The sequence below is a fragment of the Poeciliopsis prolifica genome, unplaced genomic scaffold, assembly GCF_027474105.1.
Source record: "Poeciliopsis prolifica strain line A6 unplaced genomic scaffold, Auburn_PproV2 SCAFFOLD038, whole genome shotgun sequence".
Classification (NCBI taxonomy): Eukaryota; Metazoa; Chordata; class Actinopteri; order Cyprinodontiformes; family Poeciliidae; genus Poeciliopsis; species Poeciliopsis prolifica.
The window spans coordinates 4,647,849-4,666,749 of NW_026562413.1; the positions used below are offsets into that span (position 1 = coordinate 4,647,849).

General features: G+C 36.9%; 4 protein-coding genes across 6 annotated transcripts; 2 read left to right on the forward strand and 2 right to left on the reverse strand.

Moving 5' to 3' along the window:
- Window positions 1-353: 353 nt before the first annotated feature.
- On the forward strand, window positions 354-3,891 carry lrrc14b (leucine rich repeat containing 14B). The gene is made up of 3 exons (XM_055053877.1): window positions 354-751; window positions 830-1,458; window positions 2,574-3,891. Exons 1-3 carry the CDS (start codon window positions 476-478, stop codon window positions 3,259-3,261), a joined length of 1,593 nt encoding a protein of 530 aa, XP_054909852.1. The 5' UTR covers window positions 354-475; the 3' UTR covers window positions 3,262-3,891.
- A 36-nt stretch (window positions 3,892-3,927) lies between these two features.
- On the reverse strand, window positions 3,928-6,853 carry LOC129374957 (cytochrome b-c1 complex subunit 7). The gene is made up of 5 exons (XM_055053669.1): window positions 6,828-6,853; window positions 6,020-6,129; window positions 5,141-5,209; window positions 4,313-4,479; window positions 3,928-4,141 (listed from the first exon to the last, which is right to left on the reverse strand). Exons 1-5 carry the CDS (start codon window positions 6,851-6,853, stop codon window positions 4,064-4,066), a joined length of 450 nt encoding a protein of 149 aa, XP_054909644.1. The 3' UTR covers window positions 3,928-4,063.
- mterf3 (mitochondrial transcription termination factor 3) lies at window positions 6,188-10,474 on the reverse strand. 2 transcript variants are annotated; one of them, XM_055053881.1, is made up of 8 exons: window positions 10,381-10,474; window positions 8,924-9,279; window positions 8,674-8,826; window positions 8,400-8,589; window positions 7,640-7,787; window positions 7,457-7,528; window positions 7,206-7,367; window positions 6,188-7,096 (listed from the first exon to the last, which is right to left on the reverse strand). In XM_055053881.1, the coding sequence occupies exons 2-8, from the start codon at window positions 9,276-9,278 to the stop codon at window positions 6,902-6,904; spliced, it is 1,275 nt and encodes a 424-aa protein (XP_054909856.1). In that variant the 5' UTR covers window position 9,279; window positions 10,381-10,474; the 3' UTR covers window positions 6,188-6,901. The 2 variants fall into 2 exon arrangements, with proteins under 2 accessions (XP_054909856.1, XP_054909855.1); XM_055053880.1 differs by having other exon boundaries at window positions 8,674-8,829.
- Window positions 10,366-18,815, forward strand: ptdss1b (phosphatidylserine synthase 1b). 2 transcript variants are annotated; one of them, XM_055053878.1, is made up of 14 exons: window positions 10,366-10,526; window positions 10,630-10,980; window positions 11,081-11,172; window positions 12,075-12,119; window positions 12,194-12,318; window positions 12,799-12,957; window positions 13,780-13,931; window positions 14,243-14,384; window positions 14,524-14,636; window positions 14,896-14,961; window positions 16,065-16,164; window positions 16,641-16,700; window positions 17,063-17,117; window positions 17,826-18,815. In XM_055053878.1, the coding sequence occupies exons 2-14, from the start codon at window positions 10,787-10,789 to the stop codon at window positions 17,927-17,929; spliced, it is 1,407 nt and encodes a 468-aa protein (XP_054909853.1). In that variant the 5' UTR covers window positions 10,366-10,526; window positions 10,630-10,786; the 3' UTR covers window positions 17,930-18,815. The 2 variants fall into 2 exon arrangements, with proteins under 2 accessions (XP_054909853.1, XP_054909854.1); XM_055053879.1 differs by having other exon boundaries at window positions 10,512-10,526; window positions 10,633-10,980.
- Window positions 18,816-18,901: the final 86 nt, after the last annotated feature.

Here is an 18,901-nt window from a genome sequence, read left to right on the forward strand (position 1 = left end):
TTGTACAAAAGAAGTGTGAACTTGAAACAAGCTAAAAGACAATATAATGAAGAGTTAGTTCAATACACTGAATTATGAACATAACATTAACTACAAAGTTGACAAGAAAAACTCAAGCACTCACGTTTCTGAGTGGGGCCAAAGTGAAATTGTACTGATTATGTTAAATATTTTTCATTCACCAAACAATGGCAAATAATTAACAATTGTATTAGTGGAAATTTTCCCAGCAACATTTGAATGTTGTTTCCATTTATCTCTGTTGAAAGTCAGACAGTGTGCCCTGATGAAGGACATGAGACAGCTGTTTCTATTAATAGCCCCAATGCTCTTACCTATCACAAGACCCCCATAACCCACACATTGCTGCTGCTGAACCACAGCAAGCCCATTCTGGATGAGTCCCACAGTAAAAACCCAGTGAAATCAGGAAAATCGCTCTTCTTCTACTTTCCGCCTCCTACACTTGGAGAACATGAAGTCCCTGCGCTTCCTTGCAGCTGAGGGCTTCATCCAGACAGGTTCTGCGGCTTTAGGGAACCTAAGCTGCGTGTCTTTCAACCTCTATCCGCTTCTCTTCAAGGCCTGCTACCTCCATGAGCAGGCCAAGGTGCTCCATGCTTTGGTCCAGACGTGGCCTCTGCCAGAGCTCAACATGCAGAGACTCCTGGGGAGGTCCTCTGACTGTGAGCTGGACCTCACCTCCTGCACCTGCCAGACCTGCCTACAAGCAGTTCTGACCGGCCTAAAGGTAAACCCTACATTGTTTGGATGTTTGTGATGAATTATGCTTTTGCTTGTATAACTTTGTGATTATATTCCCTTACAGGACTATGTGCTGTCTCCTCCAAGAACATATGCAAAGAGTTTGCATGTGGTGGACCTAACTGCCCTCAAAGACACTGAGCACCAAGCCTGTCCATGCAAGTCCACCATGGGTCGGTGGGCTCGCACCCAGCTCCTGACCCAAATGTGCTATGAGACCATGGTGGCCATGCAGGCGAGTGACGTGAGCCCATCTGCGTTTCAAACATCAATCGACGTCCTTCTGAATGGATTCGTGACAGGCCGAAACTACGAGCTGGTGGCTCAGGCCTTCCTGCTTCTCCGCTACTGTCCTCTGAAGGTTCGCTTTGTTAGCTTTAGAGCCGACTCCCTCGCTCTCAAGCAGCTCTTCTACGTCCTTCGTCTGGCAGAGCCTGAGTCCATAAAGAAGCTGGAGGTGGTCCACAATGTTCCCCTGGAGGCCACACATCTGGAGGTGTTGCTGTCCAGGGTGGAGTTTCCCAAGCTGCAGTCTCTGGCGCTACCAGCGGGGGCGCTGGACATTAGGAGGCTGGGTGCTAATGATGATGATCTCCTAGCAACCATTGGGCACCTGCTGGCACAACTTGGCAACCTCACTGAGCTTTATGTTGGGTTCTCGACTCTAACTGGACATCTTCGCCGATTGCTGTGGTGAGTACATCAACTATCTATACTGGTGGGCTTTTATCGTATCGTTTATCATTTATTGATACATTTCTTCTTGTAAGAATTTTGATTTATCGTTGTCACAATAAATTCCAAACAATGTTTAAAAATACCCCAAAATGTTCATAGTCTCGCAATTGTTATATTTTCTCCGCTGTTTGTTCAATTATAGTATCAATAATTATCAATCCATTTGAAAATATGACTAAATGCTTATGTGCAGTTTAGTAATACAAATCATGCTTTTTTATGTTACTGGTCTCCTAAAGAAGCATATCACACAAGGGAATGACTTGCAAGAGCAGTATTTGTTTGTGGGGTTATGATTACTGTTTCATGCAGCCACAGCCGCACAGTTACCTAAAACAGTAGAAATAAATAGTTCTTATTGTCTTATTCTTATATCAAAATAGTGCCACAAAATTCTGTGATAAAACTTTAAGTCCATATAACCCACCACTGCAACCATCAAACAAGGTCACCTGAGGTTTGTTTTTTCTATAAATATAAATAAGGTATGCACTTCTTGTAACAGCTCTCCCATTCGTTGGCAGCTTTAAATGTTCAACAATGGATGGTATTTTGTTGTTCAAGTTGCGGATATGATGCCAGTGAGGACAGACACCTCCAAGTCAGTCAGGGACAGAGGCAGGCAAAAGAACTAAAACCACTTCAATGTTTTGACATTTTCTGACCTTACTGGATTATCTATTTTATTTTAAAATTAGGATTTATGTGATAGTCCAACAGAAAGTAGTCGATATTTGCCTCTAGAAGTCTCCTCAACAGTAAATACACTCGAATTAAGTGATAGAACTTTGCCTAAATGGTTTTACACTCTTTCCTCTCTACTGTCTGCTTTGGACAGTCTAAAAGCAGTGGTGGAGATGATCCGTGAAGAAGCTTATTTACAAAACAAATGAAGATGTTTTCCCAAACTCAAAAGGTCATTCTTATATAATATTTTACATTGATGATATGAATTAGATTTGCTTATCCAAACAAATCTACTTAGTGTTCTCTAATGACCGTATAAATCTATGTCAGATAGGCTGTGACTCTATTTTCCCAACCCTGAATTATGTTTTTACCTTCCCCAGCCCTCTCAATACGCCATTGAAGTGTTTGGAGCTGGCTAACTGCTGCCTGAACCGTGTGGACATGACCTACCTGGCCAACAGTCTGCACAGTGAATCCCTGGTCCACCTCGACCTCAGCGGACATGACATCTTCAGCTCTTTTTCCACCGCGTTCCACAAACTCCTGAGTCGCTGCTCTGCAGCATTGACGACCCTCGTCCTCGAGGAGTGCGACATTAAGGACGACCACCTAACCACCTTCACCAATGCGCTGTCTCCCTGCCAGGCACTACAGGAGCTAAAGCTTCTGGGAAATCCTCTCAGCTCTGTCACTCTCAGGAGGTTGTTCTCCACGCTGACAACAGGGTTTCCTAAACTGAGGTACATAGAGGTACCTGCACCCCGAGATTGCTACTCTGAGGATGTTGCTTATCCTCTTGAAGATGCGGTCTTGTTGGACTACAACAGAGATTTGTTTCAGCAGACCAGGGGTCAGCTTTTGGGCATCTTGGAGCGAGCCGGCAGAGGAGAAGTGGAGGTGTGCACCCCCCTCATGGGCGCTTACGATCCAGACATTAATGAAACCAGCAATGAACTCGGGTTGTCGATGCTAAAATCTTTCAACAGTGTGATTGGGAATTTTATAGGTACAATAACAGATGTGGACACCAGGAGATCACAGGCCCAGAGAGGAAATGAGAACGCCTGATGAGCAGCAAATGGACATGAAGGATTTTATCAGAGGCTTTGAACAAATCTAAAAGAAGCACATCTTTAAAATTAAGTGAATTTTTAAGAAATGTACATAAATCCTTGTTTTTAAGGCAACTTTAAATTCAGGCATATTTATTTTAAAAAATATTGTATCTATTTTGTTTGAGTCACACTCTCCACAGAAGTGGTGATAAATTTAGTGATGGTAGCAGCTGATGACCACAGTACCTTCTAAAGTATTCATACTCTCTTTAAATTATTGCATATCATGTTAAAACTGCAGGTTTCAATAAATTGTACTAGAATTTTATGATCGACCAACACTGCAAAATTAAGAAAATTGATTTTCTCTGATAGTCCTAATAAATGTAACCAAGTTCTTTCAGAAGTCTCCCATTTAATAAACAAAACCACTTGTATAAGCAGAACCACTGTAAGACAGATATGGCAGATGAGATGTTTTACAAGATTTATCTAAGGGATATCTTGTAAAATATTTGAAAAACAAGTTTCATCCATTGTGTTGCTTTATCACTAAAAAAAATATAGAAATTAGTGTATCTGAGATGGAAGAACTGCAATATATTACTGAGTGCAGAAATGTGTTTTATAGTGTGATGTCAATAAACTATAAAAGAAAAAAACAAATCAGACACTTCAGTTCTTTATGATGTAAATCTGTTTACTGTGTTTTTTTTCTCCATACACGTTACATTTTATTTTATAACTTTACATAGTACACCAGGGAACAATTATACACCAACCATATAAGATTTAACAACCATGATAAGAAAGAGTTATTTCTTCATCCATTCCTCCATTTCTTTCCTCTCACGGATCACCTCCTCCAAATATGGTGTCAGATAGTTGACATCCTGACAAAAACATGATAGGCTATGAGAATAAATTAAACCCCAAACAACTCTGGTAGCAGTTGACAAAATGATGTCAACGTGAAAAGTGTATTTTGTGATTCAGTATTTTATTAGCTCCTTCATAAATGCAAGACATGGCACATAAAGAGTCTTATTCCCTTGTGAATTTACCTCTTCGAATTTTGTCCACTGGTCTTTTGGGAGAATCTGCTGCTTCATGGAGAGGTCCAGGGCTCTCTTGATTCTGAACATCCTGTCATTACAAACGTTCTCTGGGAGCCTCCTCAGGGCCTCCTTCACGTCTGAGTCCTCATATATTGTATCATCACGCATTAAACCTGCAACAACAAAAACGTTCAGATCCTGAAAATTCAAGAGAAGCAGTGTCATTAGTGTAGTTGATTTCTCATGACTAATATGTAATATTGGTAAACATAAGCCACAACTGCAATATTATCATATTTTTTCCTATAGTTATCACAATTGACAAAGTAATTACTTAATTATAGCTTTTTTTCATTGGAAAACTGTTAAATCAAGACAAAAAAAGTATTTTTCTTTCTTTACAATTGAAGCACAGGGAAAGTTCTAGGTTAAAAAAGTGTTAGTGCAAAGGGAAAAAGTTCAACACTATTTTTGTATCATTGAAAACAGATCAGTTTTCAATGACAAGTCAAACATGAAGCAGCAGGAGTTTTCCAAACTTGAACAAAAGTTAAGTTAGTTGACTTTGACCGTTTTAATTAATCCCCTATTTCTCATCTCAGGATAAGAAAAAGGAAAGTAATTTTGGTGCTCAGGGTTTAAATTTTAGAAACAAAACAATATACTTTTATTTTCCTCTCCCTGCCAATTAACCTGTAGCAAAATAAGATACAGAGTCACAGTTCATTCTTGCTTAAGCTTTACAAGAGTCTCATTTTCAGGGTGTCATCATAAACTTAAACCTTCTCTTGGTGTTTTGAAAATCTACTTTATAACAAACTTTAATTGACTTACCAAGCTTGTTGAAGCCACACATATTGTAATACCACTTGCGGAAGCCAAGCATGAGCCTGCCCGTCGCCACTGTAACATGAAGGAAGGACACAAAGCTCATTTAATGGCACTGAGAAAATGGGGGGAAGCCTACAATCTCCCCAATACATCACAACAGTAAAGGGAAAAGCAAATCTAAAAGTAAGCATGCAGCTGCGACACAATGATCTAAACATATCTCCATCTCAAAAGCTATGTAAAACAATTGTTAACGTCCCTAAAGGTGAGTAAAATGTTTTGAATACACTACATAGCATGTTAGATAATAAATGTCTTGACTGACATTTGTATTGCTATTGTTAAAAACAACTTGCTTTGTTAAATCTTTACTGAAAGGTCCTTGCTATTACAATGTAGAGAAGCTAGAGAATCGAACAATTAACATATACAGCAATGTCAAGAGTTTCCTCTAGAAGCCGAGTTTTATCTGAGATTAGCTATGTAATTAAATAGGACACCCCACAATGTAGATTAGCCGGCTGTATTTACATAATAAAAGGTCGTGCCCAGGAAATAACGTTCATCAAGGTTCCACTGCACTAATTTCTTGAGCAACATGTACAAAAGATGTCTAAAACTGTATTACACATACACGTTTTTTAAATAATTTTACATAACGGATAATGCTAAGCTAGCGCTAGCCGACCTGTTAGCATCAGTTAGCAAGGGGACATTAAGGACACACATATTTTAGAGGCGCAATAAAGTCATTTTGAGGCAGAGGATATCCAGTTTCATAACGCCGTGTTTGACAGTGTAACGCGGTTTATTCAATATGAACATGACAAGACAGTTAAAGGTATGGAAATGTCTTAAAAATCAGAAGCCTTGTTCGCTTACCTGGTGCCCTGGCCGCCATGTTTACCACTAAGCGTGACCGCGGTGTACTGTGGGTAAAAGGCGGCTCAGCGGATGACTTGTCCGGAACAACATGGAAGTATTGACCTCTTCTGTTTTTATTTATTTATTTTTTAAAATAAAGACGATAAAAGCACAATTTTATCTGAATCTTTAATATGGCAAACTGAAGTTGTTGTTTTTTAAATAATCACATACAGTTTTGATGTTAATTGTTGCAACCCCACATTTAATTTGGTTTAGGGTTAACCCTTTTTAACCAAGACGCTTCTGTTCCAAAAGAGTCTTGGAACAAATAAAAACCTTCCAATTATAGATTGGATAATCTACAATTGGGATGTATTATCATGTGAACCCAACATTAAAAATACTACATTTTAAAGTATCCAAAAACTATCCAAATATGTGTTTAAAGTAAACATTAAGCAGGTTTTTATGGCACCACTCATATTCAGGAGAAAAAAATTGAATTCAGAGGCCAGGCAGCATTAATACAGCTTACTTTCACAGTTAAGGGAAATTACAAGTTTTAAAGTTGAAATATGCAGTGAAACAGGACAACATGATGCATAAAATTTAACTGAACAAGAAACTGAACAGGTTAAACTATATCAATGTTACATTTTAACATTGTAGAACAAATTCTGTTTTATGTACATTCATTTACACATTTAAACCATTGAAAAAAAATTAAATTAAACTGAACATATATCAGTTATATTCTTTGCAAAGAATAGTTTTCACACAATGTTACCAAAATTGGATAATTTTTGGTAACATGTTTACAAACGTCTTACGGCTGTTCATCCACTGCATGTATCCAGTGTGGTTTTTGGATCACTTTTAATTTTGCATCATGAAGAATCAAAGAGTCTTTTGAAACAAATAAAAATCTTCCAATGTGGCCATTGCAAGATCTGTGCAAAAGTTCTCATCTGGCAGGGACGCCAAGCGGTCCAGTGAGATGTAGCTGGGCAGATCTGGGTCATACTGAGCTTTCCCAAGATACTCGAGAAACAAGTGGCGCTCTCTGAGACGCAAGAACTTTGAGTTGAAAACCTGAAAAAAACAATTATAAAATAAATAGTGTTATAAAATTACAGATCAGGCCAAAAATTAAGCAAAATTTAGTAAGAGATAAACAGAACAAATGGCCATGGTCACCTACCTGTGGAAACTTTGTGATGAGGTGATGGGGAACTTTCATGGTGTTGTGAACAAAGTCAAATATCTGGGTTAGCTTCTTTTTATTGGCTGTCAAAACCTTTGGGACAGCAATAACAATGTGCTGGATCTCATTTTGCTTAAAGCCAAACTCTATTTCGCACACCTGCAGAACACATTAGAAAAAAGGATTTTGTTTATTAACTAAATAAACTCAATCTATGATTTTTCTAGTATAAAGCTTTGACTGGATACCTTTAAGTTTTCTTTAACAGGCTCCAAGCTGCCACACAGTAATCTGGGGAGACGAGCAACAACATTTCGCGTCTGCAGACATATGTGAAATTAGTATTTACACTTACCATTAAGAAAAAAAGAAAAATCCCTGCCCATTTAAAAATAATCTCGTATGATCTTTCATGATTTTCATATACCTACGTTGGAAGCACTGAGTTTGAGCTGCTGCTGAAAAAAGCCCAGCCTGTTGTCCAGCCTCTTCACACTGAAGTTAAGAAGATATGGTGCTCTGGAGACCATAGATGCAACCGTTTCTGAACTGAACTTCCTCGACTTCAGATAGTTCACTCTTGATACAAAAGAGAAAACACGATCAATACAGACAATCTGGAAGAGGAAATGTCAACATGTGACTAATATTTATATTCATTTCTTAGTTCTCCATATTATGCAACGTTACAACAACCAACATTAATGCATTTTATTGGTACTTTCTGTGATAGAGCAACGTTAAAAAAACAAAACATAGATGGCTTTCAGATCTTTTGCAAAAATAGAATCAGAAAAGTGTGATATGTGTCTTCGTCAGGGCCCTCATTTCTCTGATAACCCTGAAGAAAATCCACTGCAACCAGAAGTAACCAAACTGGAAAATACTAACTACCTGTGAGTTATTTTTTCAATAGGGCTTAAGTTATAAAATGAGGTGCCAATTCTTGAAGATCTCATGGAGCATCAATTATATCTGAAAAATGGAACAAGTATTGAACAGATGGAAAGCAAACCTGGAAAGTAGGATCAGCCAAAAGCACAAGTTAACTCTACATTTCATATTTGACATAAGAAAATTGAAAACAATATTTTCTTGAAGTTTGTGACTGTATCATGAAAAAAGGTAAAAAAAAAAAAAAAATGAAGGAATGCGAATAATTTTGCATTGCACTTTATATTTTCATGTTACCTGGCCTGCAAGTTTTCCAAGTTCGCAGAGAGGATGAATGGGTTGCGCGAGATGATGTAGCCCAAGCGAGAGTCCTCCACTCCAATCTCTTTCAGAAACAATAGGCAAGGTGCTACATCTCTGTTGAAGTCAAGTCTAAGCAACATGGAGCCAACGTTGGGCCTTCGCTCCAGCTTCCACAAGCTGACCCCTGCAATGAGACAACTGAAAGAGTTAATAAGGTGCTTTTTACCTGGTTCTACCACTGTACTAAAAATCTTTGTGGTGAGTTTACCAAGCTGCACCAGCTTTGTAAGTGTCTCCGACTTGTCGACATAGTCTTGAAGAGAGACTGAGGTTGGAGGAATAAAAGAAGGAACAGAAATGCCAACAGCTTCCTCGTCACTGATTTCCTCCAACGCTGAAAACTTGTCATCAGCATCCAAATCTTCTTCATGAAGAAAACAAAAAGAGTCAAGAGGCAATTCAGTTCTTTCAGGATGAATATTTGGTCTCCAAGTCAATTACAAAGGTTAGATGCATACCAACAGAAATCTGATTTTGGGGCAGTGGTAAAGCATCTTCTGTTGGCACCAGAGCAGGCTTGTATTCAGGGACATCTGTTCTGGGCACGTCTTCTGTAGGCTTGTTTTCCTTCGCCTCAGTTGTCAGATATTTTGCTGTATAATTATAATAGCAGAATGTTTGCCGTTTCCAATTCAATCTTGGCTGAGCTGCTGTGTGATTTCCTCTGGATAAAAACCCGTTACTGATTCTGGTTGATTTGCCCGCAGTGGTACTATGTTCAACGTGAACATAGTGCAGATGAGTGCTGTTCTTCGGCAAAAGAAGACCTCTGCATCGCAGGCTCAACTTTGCACAGGCAGAAAACATGCTCATTCTGAAAAACATTAAAACACAGTGTGAAAAAAGAAAGCTCAGAACAATTAAAAAACATTCTATATAAAGCCAAGGAAAACAATATCAGCAAACAAGTGGTTAAGACCAACCTTATTTTTAAGCTATTTTAGTACGCACAAATCTTGTTTTGCCATCTTGACTGGTTAATCCTCTCTTGCAGGAGTACAAGTAGAGTTTTCAAGTTTTTTCTTTTTTTTTTTTAATACATTTTAAGATGCGTATAGAAGGGCGACCTTGATAATAGGCTTTCAGATGTCTTTACATCCAATGTATAGACCTTCCTATACCTGCAACCTGGAATTTTTAAGAATTACATTCAAAATCCTGATTACACTGATGGAACCCACAACAATTCTCCACTGACTTACATAATTAAAATACTCCCCATCACTAATTTTGTCAGCCCAGGACAAAAGTTTCCTTACTTTTACAAATCTAGATTTGGAGGCAGTGTAAATATCCACATAAATCCTTTCCCATAAGATAATGGACACACATTATCTGATTGACTGAATGTCTGATGAGCTAGAAATTAATTAATCATTAGTAATTTATTACTTTTTTAAAATTGAAAATAATTACTTGCAGCCATAAAAGTAATAAATATGAAATGAACAATTTCAGGGATACACAATACAAAAGTTTGCACTGCTGTCTTGCAGCCTGGGTGTAAGAATATTCTCATTTATGTGATGAGATTTCTCATGTCCAAAAACATGACTGCTATATTAATTTGTCCTTATCATTAACTGTGCATGGTTGTTTTGTACTTGGGGCCCCAAACATGTTTTGCCTAAGGCCCCAAATAATGTGTAGCCTGCTCTGTTCGACCAACAAAATTGCATGTAATTATAAGTTTCACAATGTTTAGATATTAAAATACCACTGATTTACAGAAGGACGCAACAACTTCATGCTAACTTATCAGCCACCTATATGGAGAGAATGGACATTTGAGGTCCTCCAAGGAGTTGGCTTGAATCGTCGATGCTAACATGCTAGGTCAACAGTAACCCGCAAAACCGGGGACTAACAGACGTTACGATACAATAACTGATAACTGGGCATTCACAATACTCACGTTTGCCTATTCAGACCATCTTCTCTTACACTGAAAGGTAAAGAAATGTTGATCTGTTTTCACGTGGACATTGGCGGAAGAGCTACATTCAAACGTCACATTCCGGAATGTTCCACAGCGGTGTGTTCCGACGACTGAGCGATAAAGTAATTTTTTTTTTAACAAAATGTGGTTGAAAATTTGTCAGGTAATACTTTACAAGTCGATTAAGGCAAAATTCTATCTCCTAATATGTTTTGTTCTTATTAGTAGCTATCCTCGTCACCGTCTGTACACCCCTGCATTTTACGGAAGTGGTTTCGTCCGCCCACATGGGTCCTGACCGAGTGCTGAGGAGTTTCTTTCCCAAATTCAGTTCTTCAGCTTTCGGTCTTAATTCTTAAAACTACATCGACATAAACAACTGATGAAGGCCGAGGACAGTGACATGGCAACCACAGAAGCTCCCCCTCCATCGAACAGTGAAGAATCTAAGCTACATTTCAGAAAGATAAATGAGCAACAAGTGGATGATATCTGCCTTCACTTCTTCTACAAACCACACACCATCACCCTTCTGGCAGCTACCTTGCTCGGTCTGATGTACTTCGCCTTCACCAGGCAAACGGCATTTATTTTTGCTGTTAAAAGTTGTTTTTTTTGTCGACCTTTTTTGTTGTTGTTGTTGTTGTTGTTAATGGGTGAAACTTGATTTTGACAGGGAAGATGAAAACCAAGACGGCAACATCCGTGTTGGTGTGTTATTGGTTGTTGTTTTCTTCATGGTCATCAGCATACTGACTTTTCCGAATGGTAAGCTACATTTCAAGTGGCATTCAATGTAAGTCAACTATTTGGTGCTTTGGTCTTAAACTTTAACGCTTGAACCATCTGGAATTTTCTGTCATTTTTGCTTCCAAGGAGACAGGCTTTCTTGAAGCCTGTTAAAGCGGTTTCATCAGAAACCTGCTAAAACTTGTGTGTCTAAAACTGAGAAAGACCCAGGAGATTTTGTGGCACTTTTCAGATTAATTAATTTTTGAAAATCGATCTGTCATTACCGTCTGATGTCAGATTCATATATATCTTTAGTAATTGAGAATGAAACTTAATTCTGAAAAAAAATATTAACTATTGTTAAATGAAACAATAATTTTATTTACATTAAAAAAAACAGGTCAGGTTACAGATGCTGTTTTTCAGTGACCTGCTGCCAAGAGCAACACTGGATTTTCAAGCTTTACATTGTTTAAACTCCTGACTTTTATCTGATGTGTCTGTATATGGCTACTATGGTTACTCATGACTCAAGACTTTCAATGACTTCTTTTGAATCTGTCATGTAATGCTTATTTCTTTAGATGTACACTTCAGACAATTATATCTTATTGAGACGTTGTAAAGTACATATAGAATGTAATAGAAATATTTTTTGTTTGTTTACCTGTCTGCTATAGACAAAGTATCAGAAATGTCAGTAATGGGGAGAAAAAGTGAAATGCTATTTTAAAATATAACAGATTTTTGTGTTTAATTTACTACTGTTTGATCAAATAGAGGATTTTTTTAAACGTTTATGGCCAAAAAGACTATAATTTTCATAATTTAGGACCTGATTTGTGCATTTTGTGTTAAACCATTATTATTTACAGCACCTGTGATATCTGTCTCATAAAAAGCACACTTAATGAAGTAACTGGTGTTCTTGTTGCTAGGACCCTTCAGAAGACCTCATCCTGCAATATGGAGAATGGTTTTTGGTGAGTCAGAATTTTTTCATCAGATACAAATCATTTTTGCCTTAATTCTCACCAGATTCTCTTGTCTTTGATAGGTCTCAGTGTGCTCTACTTCCTGTTTCTTGTCTTTATCATCTTCCTCAATTGGAAACAAGTGAAGAGTCTGATGTACTGGCTGGATCCAAATCTGCGTTCTGCCAAACGGGAAGTTGACATAATGGTAAGGATAGCTTACAACACCAACTTTTACATATGAACAACCGGAGCAAAGAGAAGAACTATACCTCTTCCTTTTAGCTCTTTTTCAGGGAATTTACTTTGCCCATTCTTTAGACGTCTGTCTAAAAAAAAAAGTGCACCAAATCTATCATATCTCATACTATGATTGAGTGAGATATAAGTAAAAACCTTTTCAACTGGATATAGAACTACAGGACACTTCTGCACAATAAAGTTGTTTTTACGTTTAATAAAAATGTATTCAGATTAGTTTTGTCATGTTATCACTACATGAGGAGGCATTTCTGATCATTATAATGTTTAAAAAAAAAAGAATACATGCAAAAGATTCTGATAAAATTACAAAAAGGACAAACAAATAGATATTTCAGGATAATTAAATAAAATATTTCTCAATGAAGGATGTAGGAGAGGGATTTGGTCAGTACCTATTTACTACATTCTGTTTGTTCTCCTTTAGGAATATGCTACAAACTGCAGTGACATAACATGGAACCGCATCGTGAACCACTTGGACATCTTTGCATTCGCCCACTTCACAGGCTGGGCCTTGAAGGCCCTGCTGATCCGCAGCTATGGCCTCTGCTGGACAATAAGCATCACCTGGGAACTCACTGAGGTGACCTACATGAGATGGCAACAACTGGCTTCATCTTGAGTTATTTGACCATGAATGTGCTTTGTATCCACATAGATGTTAAGTGCATATGAATATATGTTGTTTCTGATCAGAACATCACTTTAAAAAATTACTTAATCCTGATAAACGTATGAAAAAGAATAAGTAAGTAAATACCTTATTGCAGAAGTGTGATCGTACACTGGAAATTTGAGAAACAAATTAAACTTTAATTTGATTGTTCATTTAGTAAGCAGCATTTTAAGTTAATAAATATTTGTTTTTGTCAAGGTCACACTTAGCAGCCAAGCTGTTACCATAAATTTAAAGCCTCCTTTTAGATGTTAGGGCAGCCCTTTGTCTTTTCCCACTAGATTTCACAAAGCTGGAGCACACAGAGGGAGAGATATTCAACCATTATTACTGGCACAATTTCTCTAGATTGTCCAAAGTCCAGCATCCCTTCTCCTTTTCAGCTTAACATAATTTTTCTTTATTCTGTTGGTATTTTACTGAAATAAAGTTTGCAGAGAAAGAGGTCCTCTGTCTTACTTAAGAGTGTGCATCATCAGCTTTTTAATTCATCCTTTGTTTAACTTGGACTTTTTTCAGTTAAAATTTCCAGTAGAGTTTTACTCCACATGTTAAATTCCATCTTCATCACTGTACATGGCTTTTGCATGATTCTGCAACCATATTTATAGTTGTTTTAAACTTTCAAATTATCAAGACACATGCATACGCAGATGGATAGATGGATAAAGTTTTAACAATGTCTTGAAGCTTTTGTATACTCACTCTGCTCTCTGTCACTTTTCGCAGCTCTTCTTCATGCACCTTCTGCCAAACTTTGCAGAGTGCTGGTGGGATCAGTTGATTCTGGATATCTTATTGTGTAATGGAGGAGGAATCTGGCTGGGGATGACAGTCTGTCGCTACCTGGAGATGAGGATCTATCGCTGGGGCAGCATCAAGTCAGTATTCATTTTATTTTTTCATATTATACAGTATATTAAGAGTAGATAGAGAATAGCTTAAAACATTTATATCCAAAGAGTGACCTGGGCTCCTTTGGCTTAAAGAATCTTAATGTAACTCTTGATGCATGAAAAGTTCCTAAGCGCTTGGAAATGTAATCATATTTTGACTACCATTTATATTTCTGACTAAAAACATCTGCTAGTATCTTCCTAAAGTACATTTGGGGATATTTTAAATTAATGGGACTTGTTTTAAGCACCTTCAAGATGTGAGTTATTATTACTATTGTCTTGTTTTTGTTCAGAAAAATCCACTCCACCACGGGGAAGATAAAGCGAGCTGTGCTTCAGTTTACACCGGAAAGATGGACCTATGTGCGCTGGTTTGATCCAAATTCCTCTTTCCAGAGACTGGCAGGAATCTACCTCTTTATGATCGTATGGCAGGTTTGTCTCCCTTTTGTTTTCTGACAAAAACACCTGTAATGGAGTTAAAGTCTTCGATATCTGAGCTTATAGTAAATTTCTAAGTGATTTCCTGAGAACTCTTATTTACAATAATTCTTTCTTTTATTTCTGTTTGCAGCTGGCAGAGCTGAACACGTTTTTCCTGAAGCACATCTTCGTCTTCCAGGTCTCTCACCCTCTTAGCTGGTGTCGTATCCTGCTAATTGCAGCTATCACTGCACCCACTGTGCGGTACGTTTAATCTACATAATAACTTTAGTACTGTGTGAAAAGGAGTGATGAATGATTGAAGATAATCTATTTTGTGGTTAATCAAAAAAGTGCAAAGCTTGTTTGGGTGTGGAATAAATCTACACTGCCGAAATAGCTCATGGATGTATGTTTTTGTGGTTTTTCATTTTTCTTCTTGTTTTGGATTTTTTACGACTGTTTATGTTAATATAAGTCATGCTTTTGTTAATTTACAAATGTCCTGCTCATCATTTCATAGGCAGTATTATGCATACCTGACAGACACTCGGTGTCAGCGGGTTGGTACACAGTGCTGGGTGTTTGGGTAAGTTTCTTTTTCATGTCAGCTTTTTATTAATTTCCCTTGTGATCAAGTTATTTTTTTTTTTCTCCAAATTAAATCATTTTCTGACGCTGACCGTTCCATGCATATTGGGATCAACTCCACCCTAAAGTACAAGACAGAAATTAATTTATGTTGTTGTGGCATGATCTTACACAACATTTGAATTAAGTTGAGGGATATTTTGTTGTTGTTCTAAACAAAAACACAATTATTTAAAATGAATATAAAATAATGGCAACTTAAACATGTTTTTAATTCAGTCCCTTTTTTATAGTTGATCAAAACATTTTAAAATTTGCTATTAAAGACTTCCTGGTTTCCTGTCATGATACAAAGGCCTCTTATTCACTCCTTAAAAATGGGAATAACAAGGGACCATCCTATTAAAGTAAATCAGATGTGTGATCTTTACAAGTCTGGGAATGACTGTGAGAAAATTACTACTAGCTACTACTGGTAATTTAGTTTAATTTGGCACAATCAAGTAATTATATGGTAGTTATTTTAAGACTTGTGTGTAGAATTTTTATTTTAATTTTTTTACGTTGGATATGTTAATAGGGGAATGTGCTTTTATCAAGCTTTGGTTTTGGTAATAGTCTTAAAGTAATAAAAATAGTAGAGGAACAGTGACTTATTACGAAAAAAATTCAGAAATTTAGCTGGCATATTTAAAACGATTTCACAAGACTTCTTCAGGTTTCTTTTTTTATTATTATTATTTTGCAGCTGAGAATTTCAACACAGGCTGTTCTCTGCTCAGTTAAAATTCATGACATTATGCCGTTATTGACCTCACCTTATGCCCTCATCATCCTGATGCTACAGCAACAGGATGAGGTCTCACCAGCAGGAAATGCTTAGCAATGCATTCCAGCTCAGAGCTGGAGGGGGCGGGAGAGCAACACAACAAACTGGTCTGTGGACTTTTACGACCACGGTTGAAGCGCTGTTGCAGTTGGAATATGTTGCCAAAAGAGGGAGTAATTGTTTCATGCAGTATAGTGTTTATATTCAAGAACACTATTTGTCTGATTGTATGTTGGTATATTTATTTATTTATTTATTTATTTTCTATGCAGGGCCATTACATTCCTGGAAGCTCTCCTTTGTGTGAAATTTGGTGTTGACTTGTTTTCCCATGCTGAAATTTTGTATGTGGTTCTCTGGTTGCTTTGCCTGGTAAGAATATATATTTATCTATGTGTGTATAGTTATGTTTAGTAGATCAGAAGATCCAGTCGTTAGAAATCTCCTTATTTTGAGGAGATCAGATTGAGATTAGGTCAAATGGGATGCAGTAAATTTGTAGAAGGTTAGAAGTGTGTCCCAGTGGAAACCACTGATGTCTGAAGATTAGACTTTTCTTTGTTGCATTTGATGTTTCATGTTAAGTGATTAGCAGAAATATTCCACCTAAGTTTTTTCACATTTGGTCACAGTACAACCAAAAAGTTTGATATGTTTTAATTAGATTTTACATGACGGATCAACACAGTGTAGTGCATAATTTTGAGCAGGAATGAAAAACGGATGCCTATGTTTTTTCTTTTGTTTGTTTTGTTTCTGTTTTTTTTATTTTACAAATTAAATGCTGAACATATAAATACTTTAATAAAATTTATTCTGACTGACCTTTTTATTTTCATTTTTTTCAGGCACTTATCACACTCCTGTGTCTGTATGGCATGGTTTGGTTTGAAAGAAATAAGCTAAAGGTAAGATGTGGCCTTTTACGACTTTCCCTGATTATAACTCCCTAGACACACTGCAGTAGCTTTAATTTGATGATCATGTTAGATTATTACAATTTTTAACTTTCTTGGTTATGGTGATTATTTTTAGATGTCTTAATGACCTGTGAGATTGTAGTTTTGTTTTTCAATATGTAAAGATACTGGTTAAAGTTTTTGTGTTTTTATTAGAAATTTTTTTACTGTTTGTGTGTTTAATGTTGAAAAGTGGCCTTGGGTGTTATGAAAGACGCTGACAAATTAAATGCATTATTATTACTATTATTAAGTTTTCATTCATTTGAATCAAAAAGCCACCATGTCACTGAATTTGTTTTTGTTACCAGAGCACTTTTGTACAAGATGAGGACAGAGGTTCCTTGTGCCATGATGAAAACACAGGTCAGGAGGGACACCGCACAGAGGGGAAAAGTTAGAACAATTCCAAGGCCCCTGACCAACAGGGGGCCCGCCACAATTTGAAAAAATTGTTCACAGAAATGAAATAAATTTACCTGTCAATTACAAAATTAATCATATTGTGTTTTCTAAAATTGTTTATATCAGTAAAAACTTAAAGTTACAACTCCCAGACCAAAAACACACATCCATATTTGCACTGAACCCCCCTGGATCTGCATGAAATGATTCGTTCCTGCTTAGCGGGCTTGACGGTGACGGTGTTCAGCAGCAGTCGGTAGAAGACGAGAACGACTGTGGCGGTTACTGTCGCTTTATGTGTACTTTGCACGTTGCCTTTGACTGTTGCTGGTAGGGAGAGACCTTTCAGTAGTAGAAAAAATGTAAGCAACCTACTGTATGTGAACTGTTGTAGGTAAAATTTGTGAACAGTAAATATTGTCCTTGTGTCAGTATTGGACCATAGAAAGCAAGGCAGTTGCAAGCCTTTAAAATTATAATGCTTTTTGTGGGTCAAACAGACTCAAAAAATTGTAATAGCAGCTTTGCTGGGGGGCCCAATCTAGTTATTTGTCATGGGTCCCAAGATTCCTGGCTGCGCCACTGCAGGTCAGTCCCATAACGTTGCTTTTTACAGAATTTGTCTGTAAAATTTTTATTATTGCTGTGGGTATTTTTTTCTCTCTGCAGATCAGAAAGATTCATTGGGACTTTCGCACCTAGCAAGACGGAGGAAGTGTATTGCTAGGGACAGCAGTGTGAGCAGCGACGAGGAAACAACGAACAAGCATTAAAATATTCTTTTTTTAATTTTTTTTTATTGGATGCCAAATTGAATTGACATTTACTTTTGTATCACTGGTTTTATAAGTCGCTGAAAACCAAAAAGCTGTAGTAAAGATGCCATTCAAAGACTCAGTTAAATATTCTAATATGTTTGAGAGCCAGAAACAAAATGTTTGTGGACCTGCATGATTAAAGTTTGGGATGCTAAATATATGAACCAAAAAAAAGAGGCTCCGGTGGACTGTTCTACCGTCAGCATGCATCTTAAATTTTTTGCACTCCGGTCTAGTTTGCATTTTATATGTTTAACATTTTGTAAGATATTAAAATTAGTCAAGTAGATTATTCTAGTGAATTGTTTTTTCTTTGCCAAACTGAATTTTGCACTTGTATTTGAGACAGTTGATCAGGTTTTTAAGCAATTTTCTTCAATATAAGCTGCACTTTAAAGTTTTTGTTTACTCACTACAGGTCAGACTAAGCTACTTTTACTAAACAAATAAGCTCAGTGTGTTTTATTGTGACTAATGCTGTCCAATTTGTCAAAATGTGGTATCTTTGACATCTAAAAGAGCATCAGAATGTAACAGCTTGAATGGAAAAATGTATGTTGTTTATAACAAAAGGCAGTACTTGAGTTGTTAACGTTGTTAGTTTTTCATGTTGTAAATTGCATTTACTGCACAAAATGTCCAAAGCACTGAGGGACCTGAGTCCCTTAAAAACTTATGTCTTACTACTGTGAAATAACACTTTATGTAATAAAAATTATATTGTTTGATGCATTGTAAACATGATGCACCATGAGGTGATGTGAATGTTTCTATTCTGCTTTTTCAATTTAATGAGTTTAATGATCACGTGGAAAAAAAAATCTGTTTGTGAATCATAAAAATGTGGATCATGTATTGTGTTTTTTTTTTTTTTTTTTTTTTTTACATTAAAGGATGTTCAGTTCATGCTTAGCTCTGCAGCATGAA